Source organism: Tamandua tetradactyla, chromosome 5 (genome assembly GCF_023851605.1).
Source record: "Tamandua tetradactyla isolate mTamTet1 chromosome 5, mTamTet1.pri, whole genome shotgun sequence".
Lineage (NCBI taxonomy): Eukaryota > Metazoa > Chordata > Mammalia > Pilosa > Myrmecophagidae > Tamandua > Tamandua tetradactyla.
In genome coordinates, this window is record NC_135331.1 from 156,778,489 (window position 1) to 156,799,855 (window position 21,367).

At 41.7% G+C, this 21,367-nt stretch overlaps 1 protein-coding gene across 1 annotated transcript in view; it reads right to left on the reverse strand.

Moving 5' to 3' along the window:
• The window catches only part of FAXC (failed axon connections homolog, metaxin like GST domain containing), a 67,568-nt gene that overhangs the window by 24,301 nt on the left and 21,900 nt on the right, over positions 1–21,367 (reverse strand). The window contains exon 4 of the mRNA XM_077162460.1: positions 15,435–15,658. Within this exon, the coding sequence (XP_077018575.1) occupies positions 15,435–15,658 (224 nt within the window). The remainder of the gene's footprint in view (positions 1–15,434; positions 15,659–21,367) is intronic.

Genomic DNA, 21,367 nt, shown 5'->3' on the forward strand with positions numbered 1-21,367 from the left:
CCAAGAGTCGGGGGAGGGGAAAGGTGGAGGAGAGAAGATACTGAGGTGGGGACACCATCAGCCATCATCTAGGAGAGCATTAGAGGCTAAGAGGCTGTGGTCAAAAGTGCGGCCAAGACTGGAGCTGGCCTGTAGGAGAAGGCAGCTCAGAGGGGGAGGGGGAGGTCCCCGCAGGGTTGGATTCAAGCCTGGGAGGTGGGGCACAAAAGGTGCACAGAAGCACCCGCAGATGCCTGCCGTGGGGCCAGGGCTGGTGTGACCGGGACGAATGTCAATCAGATTGCCCACCTACATAAATCTGTAAACTTGCATGGCGACTGAGAAAATGTTTGCCTCAAACATCAGGCAGGATAATATCTAAGCTACTCCCAGATTGATTACGTTTTAAAGAAAACCTCAAGATTCAGTAGAAAAATGGACAAAGGATCAGAATGAAAAACTCACATAAGAAACCCCCACAAAAAAGAAAAGAAAAATGTTTATTCTTAGAAATGAATTAAAGTATCAGCAAATGAAGTACCCTTAAGATACTAGCTGACATCAAGTAAAAGTAAACTATATATATATATCTTTTTTTTTTCTTCCTTTTTTTGCTTGGGCAGGCACGGGGAATCTAACCCAGGTCTCCCACATGGCAGGCGAGAACTCTGCTTGCTGAAGTAAACTATATTTTAAGTAACAAGACCCGCTGCTGGAAAGGCTTCAGTGAAATTGGTACTTCAATCTTTTTTTGCTGGTGACTAAGACAGCCTGAATTTCCCCTTGGCTACTCTTTGCACAGGTTTCCCCCAACCCCAGGGCCCTGACTCCCTCCCACGCTGGCCTGTAAACTCTCCAGGTACTGAGCAGGTGCCTAACCAGGACTCTCCCTTGCCCTCTCCTTACAAGGTCAGGCGGTCTGCCCACAGCCACAGAAAGCACTGTGAACCACGGGGCCGAATGACCAGCTCACTGCATCACTCATCCATTGATCTGCCGTTCCAACATCCTGCAGTGCTTTTCCATTCTCCCACCCCTGGCCCTTTAAGAAATCCTGTTGTATTTTGTTTCAGCTGAGATGGGTTCAGACTACCTTCTGGCCTTTTCCCCCTGTTCCAACAGCTTTGAGTCCTCCTCGTCTATTTAAACTTGTCTGATGCATGAAGATATCTAATTAAGAGGTAACTATAAAAAAAAATTTGGACCGACTTTAGGGGAATTCATATTTTCCAATACAATGAAATATTATGCAACTATTAAAGGAGATAAATTTTTAAATATGTCAATACATGGAAGAGTGTTTGGATTTTGCTTTAAAAAATAAACAGAATAAAAAGAGATGTGTACATCAGAAATGAAATTACATAAATATATATACACGTGGACAATACATGAAAACAGAAAATAGTTATTGAATTGGGTGACAGAATAATAGGATATCTAAATTCTTCCCAATTTTCTAAATATTGGCTTATCTTTTTAATACAAGCTGAATAATTTAAATGAATTAAAATATGCTGTTGGGTTCACCCAGGACCAAACAAGTAAGAACATATTAGGAAGGCATCAGGTCATCATTTCCTATCGCCGAGTTAGGTAATCTAGTCAATGAATTTTATCTAGGCAAATCACCAGAACACCGATGGGGAGTATTTCCATAGTTGGCAATACCAAGGAAAGCACTGAGCCTTCTCATTCTGTATTCATCTCCAACAAATACACACCGAAAGGATGGCTTGTCTACATGGTGCTATCTTGTGAGGTTTTGTTTTGTTTTAGTAATCATTCATGAATTAGAACTCTGAAATCTAAATTAAAAGTCAAAGTCACTTTTCCCAGAGGCAGTTAGAACCCCCTCCGCCCCCAAGGAAGAAAATGAGACTGGATCACTTCTGTCAGAAATGCATCAACCAATTTATATTGCTAAATAAACCACAAAGATTTCCAGGAACTCATTAGCATTTAATTTTATCACACTAAAATTAATTTTTGTTTCCATGAATAATCAACATATTTTTACCAATTGGCAACACAGCAATGAAAATGGAAAAGAAACACTCAGGGCTGCAATTGCCTAGCTGCAAACACTTAGCAAAAGGTAATAATGATGAACCGAACACTTCCACAGAAGCAGGCCCAGCCCACCAATCCAGGGCTGCTTAAGGCTATCTGGACCCCCAGGCCATCCATTCCTCCCTCCTCCCTCAGGAAGTCTGAAATGGAGAAGATGCATAAAAGAATATCTGATCTTCCAGTATTCTCCATTACTAGGAGCTGTTTGAGACTTACGAATAATATGGAAAGACCTTTCAGAGTAAACCACTTCGAATTCAATCCATGGGTGCAGGACTCCAGGCCAGCATGAACTTGTAAAAACCTGAAGCTCTCACCAGAATCCAATCAATAGATGTAAAAATAAAATTCATGGTTTCCAGGCCAAGCTATTACTATTCTCGCATATGATTTTAACAAGCCGCCAATGCCAGCATAGAGAAGTTGTACTGGAACATGAGAAAAGCGCTTGTATTAGCTGAAGGGCTTTAGACCAATTCCCTAGCCTCTCTGAATCTAACTGGGCTTTCTCATCTGCAAAATGAGACTGTAAAATAACCAGCTCTCAGGGGCGCTGGAAGACTAGAACATCTTCAAGATGCTATTTAAAATAGTGTCTAAAATTTGCACATAGAAAAAACCTGCAATCTACATAATAGGTTCTGACATGGAAAGAAGGAAGTACCGAGCTGAGTATCATGCAGTCAGCCCCAACCAGGGTTTGTGAGATAAACCCAGGCTGTTCTGACGTTATCACCTCCCTTACAGAAGAATAGGATTTTCTTTCTTTTGTACTTGCCCAAAGCAAGGCACAGGACGCTCAAGAGGCCCCTGCCCTGGCTCCTGCCTGCCCTATCTCAGCACCCAGGCCCCTCAGACCTCTGCTCCTGCCCAATATTAGATCACAGACATATTCAAATCACCTGCTGAGATTTGAAATACACCTTTTCCCAGGCCCTGCTCCCCAAGACTCTGAATTAGCTGGTCTGGCATGGGGCTTGTGCAGCTGTGTTTTTAAAAGCCCCAGAGGTGGTTCTAATGTGTGGCCAGGGCTGAGAACCACAGCTTTCAACAGCCCTCTGTAATCTGGAGAACACTTTGAAACATTGCTTTGAGGTTCCAGAATGTTCCTTTCAGTGTCCTGTTTATTTTCCTCTTCTATCTGTGGATTTTATCTTTCTAGATAGATTGACAGATTACTCACAATATGCTAAATGTGCTCAACTGTACACAGATACAAGCTGTTGCTGCCCATCCTTTTCCACTACTGAGTTCTGAAGCCTCTACTTCGTCCCTTGCACTAGGGATGTGGTGTGTGGCTGCTGTGCTGAGGTGGCTCCCAGCCCTGGCTCGAACACCTAGTGTGGAGATGCCCGGGTCATCTGGGTGATACAATTAAACAGTGTAGGAAGGGCAGATATTAAAATAACCTCTTTTCACGCACTCTCAGTAACAAAAACAGTTTTGCTACCATCCAAGTCAAAAGACTTTGAGTACAGGGGAGGCCATGGTGGCTCAGCAGGCAAGAACGCTTGCCTGCTGAGCTCGATTCCCAGTGCCTGCCCATGTAAAAAAAAAAAAAGCCTTTAAGTACAAATCACTTTAAAAGCAGTGGGAGATTAGAAGAGAGATTTATTGGAAATTAACAGCACTGAATCAAATATGTGAATGTGGTTAAGAGGGGAAATTTTAAGATGCATATATGTTACTAGAATAAACATTTTTAAGAAAACATAGGAAATGATCATGATGATGAATATACAACTATGTGATGAAAAAAATAAAGAAAACATAGGACTGTATAACAGCGTGAACCCTATTGTAAATGATAGACTACTGCTAATAGTACAACTATAAATATGTTGTTTCATGAGTTATCACAAATATACCACACTAATGCAGGTGATAATAACAGGTGATAGATGGAAACTCTGTATTTTATGCATGACTCTTCTCATAAACCTACAACTTTTGCTAATAAAAAAATAAATTTAAAAAAGAGAGGCTTATTGGAATTCAACCATCTTCCCAAAGTAGTACAATGGCAAGGAATGTTGAGAATACAGAGTAATTAAAGCACCATGCCCTCAGAAGGCACAGGTGGCAGCCTAAACATAGAACATAACCCAGGAGAACAGCCAAAACATGAGTCAACTTTTCTCCACCTTGGCCTCTGCCTTGTTTTATGATGTGGAGAAATGTCTCTTGCTTTTCCTTCTAGGGAATGGATATAAAATCATGAAACTATCAGTACTGGAGAGATTCCCAGAAACCAACTCTAGTTAAACATCTCATCACCTGTGGAAACACCCCTCCTCAGCTAGCAGTTATCCAACCTCTGACCACATCACAAGATAAGCTCCCCAATTCCAGACAATTCTGATTTTAAGTTCAGCCTTACACCGATCTACTGTCTACTGTCACTTCCCCACATCCATATTCCACTGTCCTCTCTATTCTCTTCTCCTCTCCTATATTAGGCTTGTCTACAGCAACACCTAAATCACCACCCTGCTTGGAATATTTGAAAAAAAGCTGCCATATGACTCATATCTTTCCTTCTCCAGGCTACTCAACCCCAGTGTCCCCAAATTCCTCTAGTGAAATTATTCTGAGACCAACGATTTTCTACCATCCCCTTCTAGAAAACACTAGTTTGGCAATTTTCCTCTTAAAAGTCAGCTCCCAGACTGAACATCCCACTCCTTTGTTCAGCAAACTCTGGATGTCCATGCATGCCAGGCACTCCGTAAGACCTGGCCAGGGCCTAGTAGAGAAGAGTCCAGCTGACGAGAAGTCAAACCTAACCACTGCAAAATGGTGCAGAGAGCACTTGGAGTAAGAAAGAACCAGATGCCTGGAAGCCTGGAACAAGTTTTCCTGACACAAGCTGAGAGAGAGTTCCAGAAAAGTTTCCTTAAGGAAACACCTTTTATACTGACACACTACGCTCTGTTTATACCAACTAGGCTCCTATTAGTTTCTTTGAAAATTCCTTGCACCAGAGACATACACTGAGATCAAAATAACTAAAATCCTTAAGTTTTTTTTTTTCACATGTCCCTCCCCACTCTGTATTTATGCAATTAGATTTTTGGACCAAAGTACAGAATCTGGTGTTTATTTCTAAGAATTCTCCTCTTAAGGTTGAAATCTTTGATTCTTGGGCATGTCTTGAAGTTAACATGGGGCTGAGAACAGCACTGAAGAAGACAAGGTCAAGGGCAGAGCCCTAAGGAATGTCCTTCAGGTGCTACCAATCACAATCCACAGCGCCAGAGGACAGTTAGCCCTGGTGGCCATGAATCCACTAAGCCAGGCGTTGCAAACGCTTTTTGCATTGGCAAAGGAAACGCTCTGTCCCACAAAACCCAAAAAACCTAGTGTAGACACAGATTTTTTTGTTTTAAAGGACCTGCTCTAGGTGAGGCAGGGGTGGGGAGAGTCCAACCTGCTAGGGCTTCCTCCCCTCCCCTCCCCCCACGGCACTCAAAGGACCCTGAGGAAACCACATGCACCCATGAAGTTCCCCTGAAAACCAGCCAACTTGCCCACAAGAACATGAGAGATAAATTCAACTGCTTGATGAACACCAGAGACTGCCTTTCCAGTTAGTAAGTTTAGTTAGCACCACAAGAAGACACAGTGGCTGTTATTTGGTATGATTTATTCACAATGAACCAGTTGGTCCTTTGTGAAAACTAACCAATTACTTGATGGTTCAAATGCAAGTTACTCTATCTATATGTATCTATATGTATCTATATGATTAAAACTTCAGTGGTCAGGGTAGAGGGAGAGGATAGCTAGAGAAAGTGCCAAAAGTAACTTAAATATCCAGTTACCAACTCAAAGAAAAATCAGGGACTCCAGAAAAAAAATACTATTAATAACTGCAAAAAAACAACAATGTTTTAGTATTATAATACGCTTTCTAGATAAATATAATTTTTTTAGGAACAAATCCTAAAGGTTGAATTGTTTAATAAATGAATGTGCAAAATTTTACAACTTTTGAAACTGTAAAACTTCAGAAAGTATTTACTAATTTATACCAGGAGAGTATGCCAGTGCCTCTAATTTACACTCCACCTGGCAGAGGCTATCAGTGCCTCCTTCATACTCCTGTGATACTTGGTATTATGTGATTTTTAAAGTTTGCCAATTTGATTAAAAGAATGGTGCTTCATTTTTTAACGGCATTTCTCTCATTCTAAAGCAGTTGAACATTTTTTCATCATTTGTATTGTTTTTGGGAATTATCTTTTCATGTCTTTTGTCTAATTTTCCCCTTCAGATATTTACTTTTCTTATTTAACATGCTGAAGTTCTTTATGTATTGAGTAACATTAATTCTTCTGTCACATATTGCAAATATTTTTCCAGCTTTACTATTTCATTATTTGGTTCATTTATGGTGAACTGAGGCATACAGGTTTGTTTTGTTTTCTTTTACTCATGTAATCAAACTATTAGTGCCATGTTTTGAAAAAACATTCGCAAGCTCAAGATTACATAAAAGTTTCCTACATTTTATCCTGATACCTTTATGGCTTTTTTTTTCCTCATTTTAATAAGCAATAGATTCAGAATGTTTTCAGGTGTATGACCTGACGTCAGGATTGCAATTATTTTTTTCCAAATGGTTAGCCACCTGTCCCATTTACTGAATTAATGTGCCTTTTCTCCACTGATTTGAAAGGCTGCCGTTGTCACAAACTGCATCTCCGGCCATATATTTTTCTTGCATGGATCTCAAATTCAACACACACACAATCAAAATTCATAACCTTCCCTTCTCCTCCACCATTCCCCAGCCTGAGAGTGAATACTCTAACCACTGAGTTATCACATCAGTGGTTTCTCGATTGCTGCCCTCTCCACACCATCCCCTCCCCACACACACACATCAAATCACTAACCATTGCCAATCGTCTCCAAAATACAGCCCCACCCCCTGTAGTCTAATCTTTCCTGGGCTGCAACAGCCTCCCAGCTGGGCCCCCGAATCCACTCTCGGCCCCTCCAGCACATCCAGTGCCAATGCAGTCCTGCCGCTTTCCTACTTGCTGCTGCTCTTAGAGCAAAACCCAGAGTGACTCACACGGCACACAGGCATGGTGTGATCCAGTCCCCGTCAGCATCTGCCTCAGCCACTCTTCTGCACTTACACCATCCCTGCCCAACGTGCCAGCTCTTCACTCCTTGAATGCTCCTGGTGCTTTTCACCTTAGGAGCATAGGACCTTCGCATGTGACATTCCTTCGATGTTCGGAGCTATTTCCCTCCCCAGCCCACCCCTAGGCCACACACACGCCTGCCTGAGTCTGGTTCATCTTCCAGAGCCCAGCCTAAATGTCACCTGCTTAGAGAAACCTTTCTTAACCTCCCTAACCATGTTTGTTTCTCCCGCAAAAATGCCCTCATTGCAGCTTGTGCTTCTCCAGTGTGGCACTTCTCACAAGCGTTGCTATCTTACTAGCTGTGCTTACGGCCATCTCTCCCTCAGGTGGCAGCTCGGGCAGCTCAGGGCTGTGCTGTCTCCTCACCGCCACAGCTCCAGCCCCACACAAAGAGCTCTGCCGAACATGCATGAAGTTGACACAAAGTCATACAGCCCTGAGTCTAAGGAATTACGCTCTTTTTCAATCCTGTTTGGCAAGTAGACTTTCATGTATCCATGAAAAAAATGGCTGAAAAGAAGATTCTTTGATAGGAAATTTCAGGTTCCATCTGGAGATGCCATTACTCTTTCTGCCCCTACCCCTTAAAAGCATTTCATAAATTTAATATTTTTCCTCCAAGAATACTCCCAGATCCACAGATCCTGTCCTCCAAGGTTGGATGTCCACTAAACGTGTCCTGACATTCATTCATTCCTTCCATCATTCACCCGACAGGTATTTATGGACCACTATTATTTAGTGCACAGCTAGGCCTCATCACTAAAGTGTGTTTTTATCACTCTTCTTTATGATCATTTCTCCCCAACCACTAACTTTATTTACCAGTTATTCATTCGTTTTTCCCGTGAGATAACCGCAGTATCACCACCCAGGGCCTATAAAAGACCAACTAAAAGCAAACAAACCTTAGATTTCAATAGCTTATGCGGCCCCATCATGATGAGGTAAATGCATGGCTACCTTAAGACTCCTTCATGACAGTTTAAACAATCCCCAGCACCCTGTCCTGACGCCTGTTTCCCACCTTGAGCCCTGGCAGTCAGTAGAGACCAGGGGAAGAAACGGCAGCCGCCCCTCCCCACCCCACCCACCATGCAAGAGTGGGGGGCTACTCTGAATTTCCCTAATAATTCTTAGATCGGGTCCACAATATAAAAGCTATTTTCAAAAAAGTCAAAATGCAATCTTGAATTGTACCGAGAGAAGTCTGAGAACCACAAGACGTGGAGTAAGAAACCACAGAAAGGGTGTGGAAACAACTCAGGGTTTGGGGGGACAGATTTGCGAAAGATGAAGCACCCAACCCTGCTGCTAGCATGTCCCCTCCTCTGATCCGTGTCTTACCAGAGCCCACGCTCCTCCTTTGGATTCCAAGCTCACTGCCACCTCTCCTTCTTCTCCCAGCATGCCCAAGGCAAGGGGGTATGCAATGTGGCACCCCGCCTTTCAAAGACTTCTGATCACCTAGACTTCAGGGCATAATCGCAACCATATTCTCTTTACCTTATACTCTGAGCTTCCCTGACTCTTTCCCGTAGTCCATTGTGCTTCCTCGACTTTCCATCGTGCAGGTATGGAACCCCAAGGACATTTCTGGTTAACAGAGGGCTAGAGATTTTCTACTACTAAGCCAAAAGCAAAACCATATTGCTCTTTCAGAATATTTTAATCTTCTACATATATTTTTAACTAAAAACCAAGTGATCAAATATCTATATACTTGCAAAAATTATTTCTTTCTTCAATAGCAAAATAAAATCACTCTGAAAAACTATGCCATGTTGCCATTACACATGCACAGTAGGGTGACATGAAGCATATATATCAAAGGACTCATTTTTACTGCCTTTGGAAGGAAGCATTACTTTATATTCCTTTGCTTTGTATTAAATAATCAAGAGCACACATTGTTAAAAAAAACCAAACAGATTTGGCTCTTATAAATGTGCCAACTCAATGTTAAAAAGGGCTTCAAAAACTAAATATTCTCCAAGCCATTTTTCTGACTCAATAGAAAGCTTCAAACTAGCAAAAATAAAAAATAAAAGCACATTACATTTTTTTATTAGCTAAGTGTAGTTAGCTGGAAATCAGCTTGTTTTTCTCACTTTCATTTACAAAGTCCCCTTCATCATTTGGCTTTCAGCAGCTGCCCTAAAAAAGATAATTTTTCTTTAAATACTTGTGCACCTTAGCCTGGAGCTTTAATACACCTTTCTGGTGGGGAACAAACTGCATTAAAAAAGGGCATGATTTCGACTCACAAAGGTCAGGAAATCTAAATCAGCTGATAACACTCCATATTTAATTGTGTACTCAACTTCCAGGAGCAACATAATAAAACATATTTAAAAATTACTTTGGAGACCACACTTTAACTTGCCAGTTAAAAGAAAGCAGTCCATTAGGACGTACACAACTCCTTCACTTTAAATCACAATTCATAAAAAAACTCCACAGCAGTTGGAGGATCTGAAAACAACAGAGGTCTGGAGTCTGATGGCCTCGATTTGAATCCAGGTTCCTCTCCTTACTGGTGGTGTGACCACAGGTGAGTCACTTAAAATCTTCTGTGCCTCAGTTTCCTCATCTGTAAAATGGGTGGTGTCGCTTTGACTTTGTACTGGACTCCATCCCCTATCTTCTTACTTTAATCTCATATCTAGTGACCATAGCTGGTGATCTCTGCGCTAATAAACCGAACACAGTCACCCATTTCTCATTTCCATCATTTTTCCTTCTACCTCAAGTTCATAACTGTAGACTTAGGATTAATAATAGTAACAAAAGAGGTAGAAAGCAAACTGGGGTTTGGGCTGATGAGTTTAACTTCTGTCAGTTTTCCCAGTACTGAGTATGGTACCAGGCACACAGCTGGTGACCTGTATACGGGGGTGGGGTGAGAAGATGCTATAGAATACTTAGTAGAAAAAAATGTTTGCAGTATATTAAGTGGGAAAAGACAGGTTGGAAATAGTGTATATATTTATATATACACTGTATGTATATATACTGCAGATACACATACATAATTTAGACATATTAGATGTTATGATTCAAAATTACATATAAAAATATTGGAAAGATATGTGCCAAAATGGTAACTGTGGTTACCTATAGGTTATAAGATTATAGTGACTCATTTCCTCCCCTATGCTCTTCTAAACCTTCCCACATGTCTACAATTAACTAATAAATTTAAAACTTAGAAAAGAATGTTTTTTCAGACTTTCTTTCCAAGGAAGCAATGTTCCTGATGAAGTTGTGTTACACACAAATTCCGTAAAAATGGTGATAATAGCTAATATTTATCTGGCATTTATTATGTTCTAGGCCCTGTAATAAGTAGTTTATATAAGTTATCTCATTTAGACTTCCCAACTAAAAGATGTAGGTATTGTCTGCTCTTCATTTTGCAGATGAAAACAACCCAAGTGACCCGTCTGAAATCACACAGCTTGAATGCAGTGGAACTCAGGATACAAACACAGGCATCTGGTCCCACTCCCAAGAGCTGACCACTAGGCTATCCTGCCTCCATCCATGCTGGTCCTTGTAAATTTAACCTCTTTTGTTCTTGGTTTTTATGTCCTCCATACTCTTTATTAATTCTCATCCCCTTTTGGGGGCGGAGATGGAAACAACAAAGTATATCTTTCTTCCACATGGCGAAAAGGAGTAACATGTGTATGCAGCATACACGTATATACAGTATCTCTCCTTTAAACAGCACCCACACCCCTTCTCATGGGCAAGGGGAACCTGCTGGCAGCCTCTCCTCTCGGACACACGTGACAGCTTCACATTTACATTGGCTTGCCATTCAATTGTTAACTACAGGCCAGGTGCTATTCTCAACTACCTTACATGTATTCATTTTATTCTAACCATTATTGTCTCTACTTGAAACATAAGGAAACTGAGGCCCAAAGAAGTTGAGAATCTTGGCCAACGTCACAGAGCTAAGTGATGGAGCTGAGGCTTGACCTTATTCCAGAGTCATCACTCTCAAATGAATGAATGAAGGAGCCAATGAATGAATGAAGGCACACCTCTCTGTTTTCTAAGACATCTTAATTTCTCTTATTAGTATTATATAACTACATTCATGTAGGTGTTAAATGTTTCTAATAAATATTTCTAATATTTTAAATTTTTGTTGCTATTGCAAATGGGATTTTTTTAAACTATATTTTCTAACTTGTTATTTGGGGTAGATTTTTACATGTTAACTTCATAACCTTTGTAACATAACTGAACTATCCCATGAACTGTCATAACTCACTAGTTGATTCTCTTCATTATTTCAGCTACATAATTTCCTAATTTCTATGAAGAATATTTTTTTTCCTCTTTCCCAATATGAAGACAATATCTTTTTCTTATCTTGGTCCAACTATGCTGTCAGGGCCTCCAAAAAATGCATTAAATAATACTGTTAGCAGACATTCTTGTCCTCTATTTTATTTCACTAGGGATGCCCCTGGTGACTCATCATGAAGTATGACACTGAATGCTGGCTTCGTACTCTTCATCATGTTAAAAAACTAGACTTTAGTCCTATTTCCCTAAAAGTTTTTATCAGGAATGGATTCTGAATTTCACCATCATATACTTCTTCAGCATTGAGATAACTTATTTTCTCCCCAGCTGAAACCATGCTTTCTACTCAAACCCTACTTGAACTGGCTATAGGAATGGGTTTTATTTTGTTTTTATTTTTTACTATACCACAAGAAAAGTTAACTCATTTTGATTAACTAATTGTTATTTAATTTTAATTTAATTTACAATTTTAAACTACGTGCACAGACATTCACTCCCCGTCTTCAGTCTCTCTTTGCTCCTCCCTCCGCCAGCCCAATCCATCCTCTATGAGGCCAATTTCTAAATCACAAATATGGCTACTTCTCTCCTACACTCATAAATCCTCAACACCTCCACGTTTTCTGTATGATAAAGTACACATTTCTTTCTTTTTTTTTACATGGGCAGGCACCAGGAATCGAACCTGGGTCCTCTGGCATGGCAGGCAAGCATTCTTGCCGCTGAGCCACCATGGCCCGCCCCATAAAGTACACATTTCTTAACGTGATAATTACCACCCTTTGTAATATAGTCCCAAACTACCTTTTAATCTTTGTTTTCAACCATGATTCCAAAATGCCCCTGACTTGTGTCTCCTTTGCTCACAATCTGCCTGGAAGGTCCTTCATTATTTTCTTCACTGGGACACCTGCTTATCTTCTCAGGCCAACAGCCTCCTCTGGGGACGCTCCCCAGACCTCCTCCCATTTCATGCCTGTCCCCACTGTGCCCCCAGAGACCTGAGCGCAGATGTGTCTGGGGACATGCCAGGAGCCAGCTTACGCACGCTACTCCTTGAGAGCGCGAGACGGCAAAGTTTTCGTGAACAGTCAGATGGCAAATATTTTAGGCTTTCTGGGCCCTTTTTTTTGCAATACTTAAATAATTTAAAAATTATTTTTAAGCTCTCAGGCCATAAAAAACAGGTCGCAGGCCATGGGCTGTAATCTGTCAGCTCCTTGTTCCAAGGTTCTTCCCTCCCAGTGGCTGTAACCTATTTGAGGGAACTCATCTTTGTATTCCCCAGTTCCTGGCACTTAAAAGGTATTCAAATCATTAAAGTCATTTGAGCTGAAATATCAGTAATTAATTCAGCCTGGTGAGTCAAATACACACCTGGACAATTTCCAAAAATCTTGAATCATCCCCAAAAAATCAATTTTGGATTTTGAGTCTCTTAACCATCTGGGCATTAAAAGTAACCCAAGTCCTAGGGCAGGGAGTGGCCTCTTTGCCTCAGTAAAAAAATCATAATCTCAGCCAGAGACTCTCCTTCCCAAAATGTAGAAAAAGCACCTCTCCTATCGTAGAGCTCAGAACTGCACTGTTCCCTGGGATCTCATACAGAATACATAACTCCAGCTAACTCCTACTTTTCAAGTAGCCCGCTCAGCTTCTCCTCTACAAAATCATCTAGACTCCTGATGCTGTGTCAAATCCTTTCCAGGTATCCAGCAATTCATTTATCTCCCATCTCACTACAATGGGGTGAGAAAGCATCTTCTAAGTCATTAAGCATTAGAGAAATGTTGGCAGTTAGCATTATCACAGCTCCCATCCTGTTCCCTCTAAATTGTTAAAAAAAGGAGTAGCACTTTACTGGCATAATCTGTGCCATGACTTCAGGGGCTCAGCTCCTTGCCTGCTGGAACTCCCAACAGCCCACGCTGGTGCGGAAGGGGAGAAGCTGGGAGGAGACACAGCCATTGATAAGGAGGAAAATTCCCAGCTGTGGGACTGGTTTCTGAGGCCAGGAGTCCAGTCCTAAGTTTCCAAAGGAATGAGGTAAAATGAGGCTAGTTCCACACATTTCTACATCAAGCAGGTCCGTGGGGGCCCAGTGGAGGAAAGCAACAAAAGGTCCAGATCATGTCGATGCTTCTAGCCAGATATTGCCTGTGAGCATCTGCAGCAGGACCCAGCCAGCATCAAATCCCCCATGTAACAAAGCTGGCCAAGAGCTGGATGTAGTGTCAGCATCTTCCCCCTGCAGGCTGGTTACAGGGGTCGATTGATTCCAGGTCTACCCAGTGTGGGGAGTGCAATGCAGGAAGGAGCCAGAGGGGGTCACACTGAAGGGGCAGGTCACACCCAGCACAGCCCCAATTTCTAGGGCACCAGGTGCATTTCAACAAAAAAATTTTCAAATCTTACTTCCTAAAGGAGGTGAGGCATTGCATATGCTCCAGAATGGGGGTGAGAGTTAACCTGCACATTACTGCAGCCAAGGGAGGGTCACTGAAAACCTACCTTCCTCAGACAAATCGGCAGCACCAAAGGGCTAGGTTGTATGTATTCATCTGCTGTCAGGTAGAAGACATGGTGCCCTGTCCCTTAGTTGTGCTCCAGGAGAGACCATCATTGCATACACAGATGCTCCCAAATTCAAATGATGTTTGTGAACTGTCATAGCTAAGACTGGAGTTCTGTCCCAATGCAGAGCCTCGTCAGGCCAGTACACCTCCTACCAACCACTGAGGAAGAGTGGGTCATTTACTCTCTCTCAGCCATCCTCACCAGCCTGTACTTATCTTCGAGGGCTTTCCCAAATGCAGTTAAATCACTGTGCACAGCATATACAGAAGCAGACAGTGTAAAGTGCACAAGCATGAAGAGGACGAAGATTACAATGGAACACAATGGATGTGAAAATGACAAATGCTGCACAAGGAATGGCTCAGAACCCACACTATCAGCATCTCTCTCTAACTTCAATCGACGCTGATAAGCACACGGTCCCATCTCCCGAGCAGATATGCCGGTAAGCAGCCTTTAACCTTCACCTGCTTAGAAACAAAAGAGCTTCCTTGCCTAAAACCCTTCTTTTCTCACAATACATCCAGAAACGCCAGCATCGCTGCCAGCCAGGAAGTGAGGCCGTACCATGTGCCCCCCACTTTCACGTGGGGCCACGCCACACCAAAACAGTCACACTCTAGTGGTTAAGAAAAGAGGCTCAAGTTCATGGAAATGGGGGGATCTGGTAAAATGGTGGGAATACAACCTACACTGGAAGCAAAGAAACTAGTCAACATAAAACTTTATAAACACATACTGCTAAGCAAAAGAAGCCAATCTGAAAAGGCAACATACCATTTGATTCAAACTATATGACATTTTAAAAAAGGCAAAACTATAGAAACAGGAAAAACAATCAGTGGTGGCCAAGAGTTCAGGGAGGATGAAAAGATGGAACACAGAGCTTTTTTAGGGTACTAATCCCTAAATATCATACTTATTCTGTATGATACAATAATAATGGATATTTGACATTGCTCATTTGTCAAAACCCACAGAACTGTATAGCATGAAGAGTGAACCCAATGTAAACTATGGGACTTAGTTAATAATAATGTATCACGTTGGTTTCTCGACTGTAACATATGCCACAACTGAACACTAACGCAAGATGTTAATAACAGGGAAATTGTGTGAGGGGGAGGAGGAAGACATGGGAACTGCGTATACTTCCTGCACAATTTTTTCATAAACCTAAAACTGCTCTAAAAAGTAAAGTCTGTTTCAAAAATAAAAAATTATAAAACTTTAAATGGTAACAACTAACAGTGCATTGCTAATCATGCAAAAAGTTAGGCTATAAAATAGAGAATAGAAGGCGTGGTACATTACCCAAAAGCCCTGCTAAAGACCGCATGTCCTTCTCCATCAGCATGTAAATCTCTTCCTCTGAGAAGCGGCCAATGCCGTGGCCGTGCATCTCGCGTTTCACAATTCCTTTCGTTATGTGGCACACGACCCACCTCAGCAGGTTACTGAAGGGTCCACCACCACTAAGAGAGAGCATCTTCCGGGTCTCATTGAGATTGTCCACCCACTGGCAATAAGCTAATGTCCTGGAATTGCGTGGAAACAAGTTACGACTGTGCAGCAGATACATATCACCTCCACAGAGTCAAAAGTGTGGTTCAGAACTCAGGACATTCTGGAGGAAGTGAACCATCCCAGCTTTTACAAGAGCAGCTGCATGGCAGATATTACAACAGGCTCCAGACGATGCCTAGACTTAAGGGGCTATGGGAGAAACAGTGACATCCCCAGGTAACCAAGCAACAAATCTCTCCTCTCAGGTACCCTCCCTCAGACTCCGCCCCCTCTCCCACCTCCCAGTTGCAGGTTTCTGCTTCCTCTTACTCCGCTGCAAACAAGTAGAAACCTACTTAAAGAAGTCTTTGAGTCAGGACAGTGAGTGCCTGTGGGGCAGGGAAGGAAGCAATAGTGACTGAGTGCTGGCATCATTTTCTTTCTTGACCAAAGTGACGGTTACACAAGGTTATGCTACGTGTTAATTAATTAAGGTGCACACTTTTATTTTGTGTACTTTGAGTATGCATTGCCTACTTCATAATTTAAAATATTTTTTAAAAGAAAACTTTTTACCTTTTTTTTTACAGAGGATTAGGGTGTGGGTACACCTGTCCAATTCATAAGTATATAAATTATAAATAATACATAAATGCATCATTCCCCAAAAATGAATAAACTGCTTCAGTTTATTAAACTGAACTAAACTAAACTTTATTCTCAAAGACTCAAAAGTGGCTGCAGTTACCAAAGGAACTTGGCTGAACCATTTTTCCAATCTGGACGGTGCACGTGGCAAACCCATCCCTCCGGGCCTCCTGTTTCATATGTACCGACTATTTCATACATAAAGGGCTATTTCCTTCCCTGCTTTCTGCTGGCCATGATAGCCAGGTCTTTGCTGATTTGGTCCTCCAAGCCTACGAATTGCAAGAATGTTTTTATGGCTAAGAGTGTTGGTAGATAAAAATAAAAGGGTTTCCCATGAAACCTGGGAAGAACATAGCAGGGGCATGCAAGAATTCGATACTTTAGCTTTTCCAAATAATGAGCTATAAAAGATGTGCTGGCTGTCATCTCTAGTCTTGGTGATGGTTGATATAGTGTAATGACCACTTCAAAAAAAGAATCAGGAGAGCAAAACACAGTTTAACAAAGAGAACACAAGGGATGAAAGTGTAATTGCACCTACAATGAAATGTTATTTTGGGCCTCAAGGGAAAAAAAAAAAGAAAACAGGACCAAAATATTGATCACTATATAGTCAATTCTTTTGAGGGTTCTCTCCTCTAAAAACCAAAAATGAGAAAGAAAAGATTTCTCTAAAAATTTTTAAGGATTCCTGAAAAGCCCTAACACCAATTTAAACATACTTTCTATATCTCAACCATAACTCTTCTTACCACTTTTTAAAGACTGCCTACAAATCTTGTTAGTATCCCTCTTTTGTGTATCTCCCAATAAAACATATTAAAGAGTCAAGAAAGCAGAGTGCTGAAAAGAGGGAAAAGTACAACAGTGACTAACTCATGCATACAGAGCATTCAATGATCTTGTAGTATACAATATCTCACACTTATTTTAGTAAATTCTACATAAACCTGCAAACTAAATGCTTTCCCACTTGATCTTTTCCTTACACCTGCAGTAATTAAAGTGGCAATTTTCACATTCCATTAGAATAATTCTGTACTTCCATTCTAATCGTATGAGATCTAAGTTCACTACAGGAGGGTTACACCACCCTTACTCACCTGGAAGTCAATGGTCTGAGAGGAAAACTAAAGTAAATACGAAAGTAACAATAGCACCCAGGAAGCATGTAATGCACGAAATGAGGAATATGGTGGGTCTACACTGGCAGGATGATGTGGAAGAAAAAAATACATGCTTTATAGATGAATTACACGGTTTTATCATAAGCATGGCCGATCTTAAAGGCTAAGCAGAAGTTCACAAGGCTTAGCAGGAGGGGAAGGTGTGGGCGTGAAGAGCACTTGGTGGTTAGTGAACTGCCCCAGGCTTCAGTGAGAACGGGTGGGATACAGGATACAAATAAGGCTGCTGAAGAAAGGCGAAACTGGGAGAGCGGGCAGGGATCACAGAAGAACAGGCCTGACGCAAAGGGGGCTGGCCTTTACTCCTAAAGCAAAGGCTAACCACAGAAAGGTTTGAAGCAGGCAAGAAACAGAATCCAACGTATGGCAGTGTGAAGGAACGGCCAATTGTGGGAAGGCTGTGGCAAAGGTCCAGACAAGAAATGATGAAAATGAGGGCAATGGCAGAGGGGAGGGCAATGGCAGAGGGGATAATGAAAAGGGAAAGGATAGGAGAATTATTAGATCAGGGAAACAGCTTATTTTGACCAACTGATATAAAGGATTGGTATAAATAAAAAGTAGGTATTTTCTCCTAGCCTAATGGTTTGAGTGAATCGGAATGCCATTAACCAACACTGGAATTCACAAAGCAGAACACATTTGGTTGACTGAACATGAGTCAACCTGTTGCATTTGAAGTAAGCATGGAGCCCCCAAGTGACGATGTCCTAAAGCTTGAGAACTCAGGTGACAGGTTTAGATTCAAGACAGAGAACTGGTGGGCAGGGCATGTCCGAGGTAGCTTTGAAGCTGTGAGCGATGAGGTTACCTAAGTAAGCATCTAGGGTGAGGAGTGACGTAGGGGCCACCAGAGCTGGGCAAGTTAAAAGACAAGGCTGGAAGGGCCGGCTGAGAGAGAAGTAGAGACGACTCGTTCTCTGAGATGGACAGAAGGAGAGGACAGCAAAGGGTAAAAAGCTGTAGGGAGTTTCTGGAGTTGCTGTCTGATGACATCACTATCCTCTGTGGAGCAGGAAAAGAGGTCCTGTGTAGACAGGAAGGGTGTGGCACTGGGGAGAGAGTTTTGGGAAAATAATGATAGTTTGAAGTAGCAAGTAGGGAGAGGAGAGAGAGCTGCTCTGGGGCACACAGACAGGGAGAAGACCCCATCAAAGCAATGGTGTTAGTTTCTCTTCCTGCATTAGCAGGTTAAATGGAGGTCACAGAAGAAGGAATATTGGGTTGATTAAGAATTTTGCAGCTGGAGATAACCTCTGAAACTGCCAAGTTCTCTTCCCTTTTCTGCTCTTGATTTGTCTCCCTCTCTTTCCTTCCCTGTACCCAAGACTGTAAACCAGTGTCAGGGAAGAGAAGCAAATGAGGGCCAGCAGGCTCTCTGAAGGTCAAGCCCAGTGGTACGTGTGCATAGTCAGTGCTAGGAGGGGAAGCATCCCACTTTCTCTTTTCTTTTGCCTTAAACTTCAAATGCCAAAGAAAACAGGTGCTGCATGGATTCCAAACTCAATTACTAGAGGTGGAAGTTAGCATCTATATCCTGCCGTCTTATCACAACCAAGTATTTACCTCCTCTCACCACCTGAAAACCCCGTCCACATCGGGGTAGGAGTTCACTCCCACAACTCCACCGAAATCACTCTCATCCAAGCAATAGTGACCTCTTTGTTGCAAAACCCAAATAAACCTTCTTTCTCTATATATCTTTCTTGACCTCCCTGCAGTATCTGACACAATCAGCCTCCTTCATGGAACCTTTCCTTAGCCTATGTCTGTTCTGCTTCTCCTCCCACGTCTTACATGGTCCCAAGGTTTCTGTCTTCATTCTGCCTATCCTCTGCTTCACGCTCATGAGGCAATCTAATTCACACCCCAGGAAAATGGGGACTCCCAAATCCACATCCAGGGCAAACCTATCAAGAGACCTACGGGTCCACATGCAGCCAGCAGGAACCACAAGCCAATTCTAAACCCGGACCCATCTTCTTGGCTTCCTTCAAGCCTGCTTCATCTCACCCAAGCCAGAATCCCAGGAGTTTCTTTTCACTGCCCCTCCCTTACTCCTGACAGTCAGCTGCCCTATAAATTTGCCCTTTTCTCTAATTCCTCTAACACTATAATTCATTCAGCCTTTCGTCACTTCTCAACCATGAAGTCAGCAGTCTCACAGCAGATGTCCTGGCAGTCCTTTAAGGACTCTCGGAAATCCACTCGCTCCGAGACACCCACAAAGAGCAGCCTAAAACACAAACTTAATCACACCACACTGTTTCTTAGAATTCTTCATTAACCCCCCACAACTCAGTAGCATGGCACATGGCTTCCCCGACAGCCAGCATGGTGCCTGCCCTAGTAGTCATTCATTAAGTTTGCTAAAAGAATGAATTATTGATTGAATGAAAAAAGGCTCACTCTGAGCCAACTACTGCTAAGTAGTGTTTCTAAGGGATGACATATATTTGAAAAAAAAAATGGAAGGAGAGACGTGCCTATGGAGAATGAAGAAGGGGGCTGTCATACTTCTCTTCTGGGACCCAGAAATCTTTACTCCCTACTCAGAAGAAGCTCACTGTACAAAGAAGCATGAATTATTAACATGAGAGGACAGGGAGAGCCAATTTGGAAATAAGGCTTGGCTAACCAGTTACAATAATATATCATTCTGAGAGCTTATTTCAGGAAGTTGAGATACTCATTTTCCTTATCACCACTGATGTATCTGATCTCTCCTGCAAAATGGGGTTAAAGGTTTTTTTCTTTAATAGGTTATCTTAGAACAGAAAAAAAAATCTGCTCATTTTTAAAGGAGAACAAGAAGACAAAGGCCAACCCCTGATCTTTTAATGAAGGTATTCCATGTTACAACCTACCATGATGCCTGAACCATAGCAGAAACAAATGTTAATATGTGAAATACCATGGGAAACGACTGTTTGATAAATGTGTCTCAGTTGGTGGCTTTGTAAATCATGAGAATACTTTCCTCCACATCATGCCATATCCTCATTGTGTTTTGCATGTATTCTAAATTCTCAGTGGTATGGGAGCAAATGTCACTGCAACTTCACTAAATTTCATAAGCTTTAGATATGCCCCTTCCAACAGGAGACCTCTCTATATCCAGCACTGGGGGGAAAAAAAAGAAATAAAAGGAGACTATATCAGTTGAGTTATAATCAAAGAAAATTTCTGGCTTTTGGAAAAGATCTTGGTGAAGTTACTTTATTAAAGCATCCTGCCTCCCTCATTCACCAAAACTACACCAAAAGCCATGCTTGAAATTTAGAAATTATATCCAATCTACATGCAAATTCAAATTCATTGTTATTTTCATGGATGGAAATGTTATGACTAGATGGTCTGGTAATGGTTCTTCACTGCCATCCCTATGGGGCTGGGAGACTCTTCAGGTATTCATCGATGTACAAAAGGGTTAGCACACCACACTAAAGCAAGCTATCGTTTCAGTCACCTAACATCTATTTCAGTCCAACAATTTGATTCTGTGCCTACCAGACTTCACTTTATATCCACTTCTTTGCACTGGATCTAACTTGAGCATTCAATGGAACAAAAGAGATAAAATCCACCTCCTCAATCCTCAGTAATAGCTTTGATAATGCAAGTGGTACATAAATGTATGGATTTCTAGTGCAAGAAAAAATCACTTTATAGCTAGCTGGGTGTGCCTATCTGAACAGACCTATACAGATGCTCAGAATTACACAATGTTACATAACAATGCCAGCTTTCCATTGCCTTTGCTTTTCAAAAAAACATACCTGAAGCAGAGTATTTGTAAGGACTCAGGCCAAAATAAACATATTTGAAAACTCCAAAAACTGAATCAACTGAGTCAAACATCACTGGTTTATTGGATTTCCTCTTCCACCTCTGAGTACAGAC